At 44.5% G+C, this 8,900-nt stretch overlaps 1 protein-coding gene across 2 annotated transcripts; it reads left to right on the top strand.

Annotated features, from left to right (window-relative positions):
• Positions 1-690: 690 nt before the first annotated feature.
• TPBG (trophoblast glycoprotein) lies at positions 691-5,887 on the top strand. 2 transcript variants are annotated; one of them, XM_064650059.1, is made up of 2 exons: positions 691-790; positions 1,557-5,887. In XM_064650059.1, exons 1-2 carry the CDS (start codon positions 765-767, stop codon positions 2,827-2,829), a joined length of 1,299 nt encoding a protein of 432 aa, XP_064506129.1. In that variant the 5' UTR covers positions 691-764; the 3' UTR covers positions 2,830-5,887. The 2 variants fall into 2 exon arrangements, with proteins under 2 accessions (XP_064506129.1, XP_064506128.1); XM_064650058.1 differs by lacking the exon at positions 691-790 and adding an exon at positions 997-1,130.
• Positions 5,888-8,900: the final 3,013 nt, after the last annotated feature.

The raw sequence follows: 8,900 nt of genomic DNA, 5'->3' as shown, positions 1-8,900 counted from the left end.
TCTCATTCTGTTTCACGTTGCTGAAACTGGTTATTTGAATACACTGGTAGGTCTTCTGTGTTAATTAGATGTTATTTAATGATCTCAATCACTTCCTAAGGACCAGTGGCTCAATATAGCCCCCACGATAGCTCACACCATTCATGTTTTCCTCAAATATCCCGAGTTAGTCAATATTTGTACCACCTGGATTGTTCAGGGACAGTCAGTGGATGAAACTGGTAAATATTTTACATACACGTAGGTATTTAGGCTTTTCCTCACCATAATAAAGTTTAAATCTCAGGCTTGGGCTGTCAATGCGGGTCCTTTTCTTTTTTAAAAATTATTATTGTTTATTTTAGGACTTCTAAAAATTCCAGGTTGGGTTTTTTGTGGTTTTTTTGCTTTAGTTTTGGAGTTCGGTTGGTGTATTTCACGGCCGCTGCTGTACTCCCTCCCCCGAAAGGCGATCCCTGGACAGACGCGCGGGGGCAGCGGCCGGCCTCGCGGTCCCGCGCCTCGAGCAGCGGCGCAGCGCCCCCGCCCTGGAAACCCCTCGGGATTCCCCATCCTGCCGCCGGCCTGAGCGCGCTCATCGTGGAATCCGCGGGAAGCGGCGCCCAGCATTCAGGCTCCGCCGCGTCGGGACAAGCACAGGTACGGCGCTGCCAGGGTGGGGAGCGGAGCGCGGGGCTCTGGCAGCGCTCACCGCCGCCGGCTCTCCCTTCGCACGGCGGCCGGGAGCCGCTCCGCGGCTGAACCACCGCACGGTGCGGCTCCACATGCCGCGGCTCCGCTCGGCGGCAAGGTGAGTCTCCGGCAGCACCACCTGGGCCGGGGGGGCGAGAGGAACGGGGGGCCGAGCAAATCCTCCCGACGGGCTCCCAGACAAGGCCTCCCGGCAGCGGCGGCAGAGCCGGAGCGCGGGGGCGGCGGGCGGGAGCCGGGCGGGGCGCGGACGGCGGCGGGGCCGCCCCTCGGGCAGGCGCGGGCGGCAGCTCCCCCTGGGCCGGCGGTGCTTGGTTTCTCCTGGCAGCGGAGGCAGGGCCAGGCGCGGCGAGGGTGGGCGCGGAGTTGGCGGCGGGGCCGGGGGCAGTTTGTGGCGGCGGAGTGCTCCGGCGGAGTTTGTTCCGCAGGCCAGGCGGGAGGTGAGGGACGGGGTCCGGGACCGGGACTGGGCTTGGCTCCGCTGTGCTCCGCGGAGGGTTTGTGGGCGGGAGTTTGCAGCGGTCGTGGCGCGGAGCAGCGGGGAAGAGCCCCGGGGTAGGGACGGCAGGTGGGGAGCCATGGGACACGATGGGTGGCGGCGGGTTAGGTCTTTCCCTCCCCTCCGTTCACTTCCCTCCCGTGCTACGCCGGCGGAGTCGACGGCCGGCTGAGAAGGCGGCGGCGTGAGCTGGAAGTGGGCGAAAACTTGTTCCTTGGCGGGTTCCCCCGCCCTGCCGCGGGGTCGGTGCCGCTCGGGCGAGCCGCGTTTTGGGGGCGAGGCGCGGGCCGGGGAAAGGCGGGTGGGCGCAGGCAAGCGGAGCCGCACCGCCCCGCCGCTGCCGTCTCGCTTTCCTCCCCTGCCACAGGTCTCGCTGCGGGAAGCGGAGCGGAGCCAGTCCCGGAGGGGACGCGCCCGAAGAAGGGGCTGCCCGAAGCCGTCCCTCGCCTCGCCGCACCGCCCGGAGCCGGAGGCGCCCGGGGGCGAAAGTTGCGCGGGGGGCCGGGCCGGGCGCGATGCCGGGGCGCGGCGCGCTCTGCCTGGGGCTGCTGCTGCCCGTCCTGCTGGGCTGCGTCTCGGCGCAGCAGCCCGGCGGCTGCCCGGACCTCTGCGAGTGCTCGGAGCCGGCCAGGACGGTGAAGTGCGTGAATAGGAACCTGACGGCGGTGCCCCTCGACCTGCCGCCCTACGTCCGCAGCCTCTTCATCACCGGCAACCCCCTGACCCACCTGCCTGCCGGCGCCTTCTCCGCCCAGCGCCTGCCCGACCTCAGCGCCCTCAACCTCAGCGGCAACCACCTGCAGGCCGTGGAGGCCGGCGCCCTCGCCCTGCCCGCCCTGCGGCAGCTGGACCTCAGCGGCAACGCGCTGGTCTCGCTCAGCCCGCAGGCCTTCGGGGAGGGCGGCAGCCCCCTGGAGGAACTGGCCCTCCGCGGGGCCCTGCGCGACCACGGCGTCCTCTTCAGCCTGGCCGCCTTGCTGCAGTCCGGGGCCCTGCGCAACCTCAGCCGCCTGGACCTGGCCGACAACGGACTGCTGGTGCTGCCCGCCGGCATGTTCACCGCCCTGCCCGCCCTGCGGCAGCTGGACCTCAGCAACAACTCCCTGGTGGGCCTGCAGAACGTCTCCTTCCAGGGGCTAGGCCAGCTGCAGAGCCTCAACCTCAGCAACAACTCCCTGGCTGTGCTGTGGAACAGCACCCTGGCCCAGTTCCGCAGCCTGCCGACCCTCCGGCACATCAACCTGGACCACAACACCTGGGTCTGCGACTGCCCCGTTGAGGACCTGGTGGCCTGGCTCAAGGAGAGTGACCAGGTGGAGAGCAAAGAAGCTCTGACTTGTGCATATCCTGACAAGATGTTGGGTAAAGCCCTGCTGAAGATCAACAGCTTAGACCTGAACTGCTCTGTGCCCATAGACCTGCCTTCCCAGCTCCAGACTTCGTACGTCTTCCTGGGGATAGTCTTGGCTCTCATTGGGGCCATATTCCTCCTGGTTTTGTACTTAAACCGAAAAGGAATCAAAAAGTGGATGCACAACATCAGAGATGCCTGTAGGGATCACATGGAGGGCTATCACTACAGATACGAGATCAACGCAGACCCCAGGCTGACAAACCTCAGCTCCAACTCAGATGTCTGACAAAGTGCCCCAGATGCAGGGCAGAGCACAGTACCTATGCATGAAAAGTAGACTTATGCTTTACCCTCATGCTTGCTTCCCTCTCTTCTGAGAAGTCTCAGACATGCTTGTAACCTGGGGGGGATATGCCTCCTTGTGATTTCAAGTTCATTTTTGTTTTGAGAAGCTGGACAGCTGACCATAACATTCAGCTGTACGTAGGAAACAAGCTGCTACCTATTTTCCACCTTGCCTGTCTGTACTTGTGGGAAATTTTTTTCAAGATGTCAGAAGAAACGAAAGAACTTTCTCTGATGCTCCAAAGCCACCAGAGTTTATAAAACATTTACCAACACAGATGTTGTTCAACAAAAGCTGCCTCAACATTTTTGGAAAAAGATGTTATGTCCCTCTGTGCCAGTTTTGGTCTTGTATATCCGAATCATGATGCGATGATTACATTTCATAGACTACCTTGAGATTTTAAGAAAATAACTCCTTTTAAAAGCTCCTCATTTACATAGGAGGAAATCAAATAGTGAGCATGCACAAACACTGTATAGTTTTACATGTTAGAAAATTTATGATCTCAGTAAGTCTCTTACTATTTTGTAGATATTTTTGATTGCAGTTTACCTGAATCGAGAGATTTTTTTATACAAACTGCAACTAAACTGCATCTCATTTCCTTCTGAACTGTTAAATTCAATAAACGGTCTTACAAGAACTGTTGTGTTTGCTATTCAATGAGAAATGTATGGACATCTAGGAATGTGAATAGTGCTATAGTCTAAGAAGTAATAGCTTTACAGTAGTATGAATAAAATTTTATACGAATGTGTAGCTTAAAGACATAAATGTTTGGCAGTTTTGTGATATATGCTAGAAGAATTACACTGATCAATGATGGGAGCAGTTTCGTTTGGCACAAACCCCACAGTCTGCTCTCAAAGCAACTGCAAAACGTTGAGACAGATGCTAGGGTCCACCTTGCTGGGAAGGTACAAGCTAATAGAATTTTCAAAAGGTATTCTCCAGATTTAAAAAAAATAATCAAAATAAGTTGTGGAGTTTGTTAGCTAGAGAAAATTTTACCTGAATTGAATTATTTATTATAAAAAACCATACTTAGGTGCCCTGAAGTAAATTAAATGCAGCTCAGTTGTACAGTTGGCAAGCTTTAGGCTTATAAATCACTGCAGCATTTATTAGATTGCTAACTGGTTCCTTTTTAAGGTCTCTGTTCTCGTGAAGTTCTGTTGTGATCTACGTCTAATAACTTGATGGAACTTTATCTTAAAGCATTTAACAGGTGCATTTCAGTATGGTATGGTACTCATGCTTCTTACTTGCTCGGGAATGCATTTTCTTGTAAATAGATAAGGCATGCAAAAAAACCCTTAAAAATGCAAAATTTAATATGCAACTCTGATGGCATATAAAAAGGTTGGCAAGAATCTTCCAATGGCTGCCAATAATCAATGCACTTTTCTGATCTATTTATAGTTTCTTAATGAAAAAAAAATACACCAGCTGTAAAAGTGATGTGACTTGATATATATCAGTTTATCTGTGGAGCTTTTTCCATGGTCACTGTTACTTGAAGCTCTTGAGCATCTCTCAAATTTTATGAATTACTGGCTAATTCCTTTTGCTTTCAAAAGTGACAATTTTCTCAGATGTATGCTTTTGGTAAGAACTCATAAATATAAAATAGCCCTTAAAGCATCAGAAGAAATATAATCTCTTTAGGCTATCAGTATTATTCAAAAATATTTTTCATCTCTGCAACTTCAGACAAGGCAAATAGCACAAGTTGGTTCAGATTGATTTTCTGTTGCTTTAAGTTGGATTTGTTTAACAGTAGTGAATTCTTTTATGTAGCTTTGTGCATTTACCCTTAAAAGGAAAAAAGGAATGGGTATTAAATACAATTGAAGTATTGTAAATCAGTATATTTTACAGTTAATGTAAATTAAGTGATAGCCTTTCTCTTCTGCTGTCATTTAAATGTATGAGCAATATCTAGTTAACAGCATATGAATTAAGTTTGTGAATTCTTAAAAAGCAGACTGCCAGTCTGAATATTAGCTGCCCGTATTTTAAGAATAGCATAAAAACACCAGTGTGAAGAACTATTACTGTGCCCCTATGCAAACTGTTCATACTCAGTATACATCAGATAGTTTATGTAAGAAGCAGGAATTTGTAGTAGTTACGCAGTGTGCTTCGTTGTATCGGTCATTTTGGAGATTGTCAACTTACACTTACTTGTACAGTGCCAAGAGGAGCAGAGCATCATCCTTGCTTCAGATGCTCCTGTAATATAATAGATAAAATATGTATAAACCAAGCCAATTCTTAGGCAATTTCCTGAGTTTTGTTAACAGACACTTTAAAGTAACTACAGTAAAAGCAGTTATCCGTGATGTTTTAATGTAACGGCTGTGCATTTATAGAGCTGTGTAAGGACAGGCAACAACTTTAATTGCATTTTCTCACCAATGGAGCAAGTATTTATATAGTGGGCAAGTGTAACTGTTATACTACACTTATTATTCTAAAGATTATTATTACTATTATTTTTGTATCTTAGAAAGTCAATGTAATAGAAATTTATTAGAGATCTGATAACAGCTACTTTAAAGCAATTTTTGTCATTTGCTTACATGTGTATTTATTAGGATGTATCATTTAGCATGTGTCAGTGTTGTGGTGGATAATGTTCTCCTACTGTGTTTGACCAGCAGTGAATGCTTTGGTGTTTTGTACAATGCATTATTTGATCTTAAATCCCCTTTCATAAACAGTGCTTGAAATTTGTTTTGCGTTCCTTTCCCAACATACTTAACAGTGGTACTCTGAAGACACAGAAAAAGTAACTCCCACAATACTTGGGAACTTGGTTAAAAACTATAAATCTAAAATAACATCAGTTTAAAGGTTCTTCTGAAGCACATTTTATAATCTTACTCTGCTTTGACACCAGAAATTCCAGTTGCTTGCTATTTCCAGAGCAGCTTAATTAGCACGGCTGTTTTATTCACTCATTCTTCAATAAAACACATGCAGTACTAAATGCCTCTAAAATGTTTTTTGTATACATAAACCCTTAAAGTTCTGTATGACACAGTTGTCACTGAAAAACATCCAGACTAAAGTCGTGGGCAAAGCTTCAGGGAAGGCTGCGCAGCTGAGGGGAAAGGATGGCTTTTCCAAGGTTCAGCTGCTTTCTTAAAACTATTTTTAGTTGTAACAAGCTTAAAATTTTCTTGACATAGTTTTAATATATTTTCTTAAAATACTTTCAATCGATGCTGTTGCCAGGTAAGAAAATCTGCAAATCCTTCTTTATCCAAGGTAGCTTTATATTAGATCATCTGGCATTTTTTTTATATCATCAAGCCATAACATTACCAATAATTTTGACATCCGGAAAGTGGTTTGAAGTTTTGTAAAAACTGCTTTAAATGTTTTCATTCAGGGTAATTTACCTTTTAAGCACTGGTGACAGTCCCCATTGATGTGGCAGGTACTGAAGCAGTCTGTTCAGACCCGTATTCTGTTGTTGACTGAGACGTCACTGAAAACAAGCATAGCAGATTATTCAAAATATGACTGCACTAGGATCCCAGTCCTCATTATTCTACCAGCATTTTCCCTGTGGTATACTCTGGTCTTTATGCATCTGCATAATTTCTTTTTTGCCTCATTTTCTCAGGAAATCCATTAAAAAGAATATTGTGATTATCACAGGTAGAGAAATCAGTCTGACTGCAACTATATTTTGAGGTTTAGAATCTTCATTTCCCTTCAAATCTTAATGTGGAAAAAAGAGCCTTTGTCAAAGTGGACAGAATGAAAATTTGATATGCACTTTTTTTTCTCTTTAGCAGCTGAATGTTCAAGAAGAACCATTCATTCTCAGCATAAGATGAAGGAAAATAGCATTTGGTAAGAAAAAAATTTTGGTTTCAAGCTTCAAAACTACATTTATATTCTATGAGAGAAGGTGGAAGTGAGAATCTTGTGAAGGAAACAGGTTTCTCTTCGTAATGGGTCAGCGCTGGAAACCACAATGCTATGAATAGGAACAATTGCTGGTTGATTCTGTCCATTATGTTCTGGTCATTTTTATAGATAACAGCTCTAATTTCTTCCTGTTGCTGTAAATAGATTTTGCTAACAAGCTGCATCCCATCTTACAATATTTGTAATGCAGGTGTTTCCAAAGTGAGTTTCTTGTTGAATATAATAGAAGATTTAATTTAATTCAATGCCTGCTGATTTAATAATGACCAGATCAAGCCCATAACTTAATGCTCCTTTTTCTCTTGCGCACGTTCTGCTTACTAGTTGCAAAGACCTTGGCTTGAAATCAAACAATAAAAGCCCACCAATGAAGAGAGAAAGCAGAACGCTTGGAGAATGTAGCATTTATCTGATATTTCGCACAGAAAAGAGACCTAAACCACGTGGGAGCTGAGGGTCCCCTTGGTGATACAGAAGTAAGTGTACTCTGTTAGCTTCTTAAGTCAATACAGCAGTAGCAGAAAAGTGATGCTTTGTACCAACACAATAAACCTAGCAGCACTTCTGTCCCACATTGGCAAAAACCCCACCAACCCTTTAGAAGTAAGAGTAGGGGTTTGCAGTATAAGTATGTCCTTAGAAGGGACTTTGACTTTCTCAACTGTGTTACAATTTACGTGTTGTCACATCCTTGGAAAACCTTGCTATACCAGAAATCATCTGTTGCGTAGGCAAAGCTTGAAATCAGGCCTTGCATTCCTAATGTTAGCCTAAATAGAAAAAGCAAACTATTAAGAAAATTAAGCCGGTATTTTGGACAGTGTACTCATGGTATGGTTAATAATTTAATACTTGCAATTATTTATATTTTTCAAAGTATTCACTAGATAGCTTTTCCTTTCTGATGATTGACTAGCAAAATAACAGATTTGTCTTTCTAGTAATTATGCATGGAAGCATCTGAATAAATTAGCAATGTTTCAGTACATACAGTGATGAAAATGCTAGAAATTTTGTGTTCTAGAATGTTTCACTATTACAGAAATTTTAGATGTGCTAAAAACAGCTGTAACTTTTTCAGACTGAAGTTTGATTTCCTAATTAAAAATTATTCTTGAAGAAAACCCCAATAAAATATTTACCAGATTGCCTATAAATGTTGTATCTTTACCCTCTTGATTTTATTACTGTAAATCCTTACAGATACTGAGGTCTTTACTAAAAGTGTAGTTGTATTCTTTTTAGCTTAAATTGATGATTGTGCTGTGGATTTGCATGATAGAATAGGAAAAAAACAAAGTCCATTAAGACAGCCTGTTTGATTTATTTAGAAAGAAATTTGACCAATGAATATAAGGGATTGTGTTTTAATTGTTCTTGTTATTTTGGACATAATTTGATAGATTTTTGGGTTTTAATATATGGGGTATTGATTTTCAAATTGCCAGTTCTAAATTTAGCAGTAATGTATTTTCAGGTTTTTAATGACTAGATCAAACTGTGTTTTAAAGTCTTCCAATACATATTTACATAGTGAAATATAGAGACACTGTTATTACTGATGGAACTATTAATGAAAAGTACTGCTGAAACAGAGAATGAAGGGTGAAAACCAGAGGAAAAAAAAAGCATTCTGATGTTCTTCAACTTCTTTTAATGCAATTATTTATATTGTAACCACATGGAAATTCAAAGGGAACGGATGATGTTTTATCTTTTCATAGATAACCAGTGCAGATCTCCGAAATTTTAAAAGGTAGGAGTGATTTTTTTGGGGCTGTCCCAGGAGCACAGCTGATAACTTAGTCTTGTGTTTTCTATTGTTTTTTTTCATATTCCTGGGACAGCTAACATGGAAGAGTGTTTGGGTTTACACGACAGATTGATCTGTCCTAGGTTTTATCATAGGACTGATCTGTCTTAGTATCTGTTCACAGTCTGCTTCAGATGTTCCATTTGTTCTGATAGAAATTCTCTTCTGTGGCATAGCCTGGCATAGCCCAGGGTAGCTTTGCATGACATTGTGGGCATGCATACAATAAAGAACTCATATGTCAAAT

The sequence above is a fragment of the Pseudopipra pipra genome, chromosome 3, assembly GCF_036250125.1.
Source record: "Pseudopipra pipra isolate bDixPip1 chromosome 3, bDixPip1.hap1, whole genome shotgun sequence".
NCBI classification, from domain to species: Eukaryota; Metazoa; Chordata; class Aves; order Passeriformes; family Pipridae; genus Pseudopipra; species Pseudopipra pipra.
Note: the sequence above shows the minus strand (reverse complement) of the source record. Positions and strands in the feature narration are given on the sequence as shown.

What these genes read in the sequence shown, in the direction of transcription:
- TPBG (XM_064650059.1), top strand. Translation starts at nt 765, where the DNA reads ATGCCGCGGCTCCGCTCGGCGGCAAG. An exon ending in CGGCTCCGCTCGGCGGCAAG is followed by an intron (nt 791 to 1,556) that starts GTGAGTCTCCGG and finishes CCCCTGCCACAG; the next exon opens with GTCTCGCTGCGGGAAGCGGA.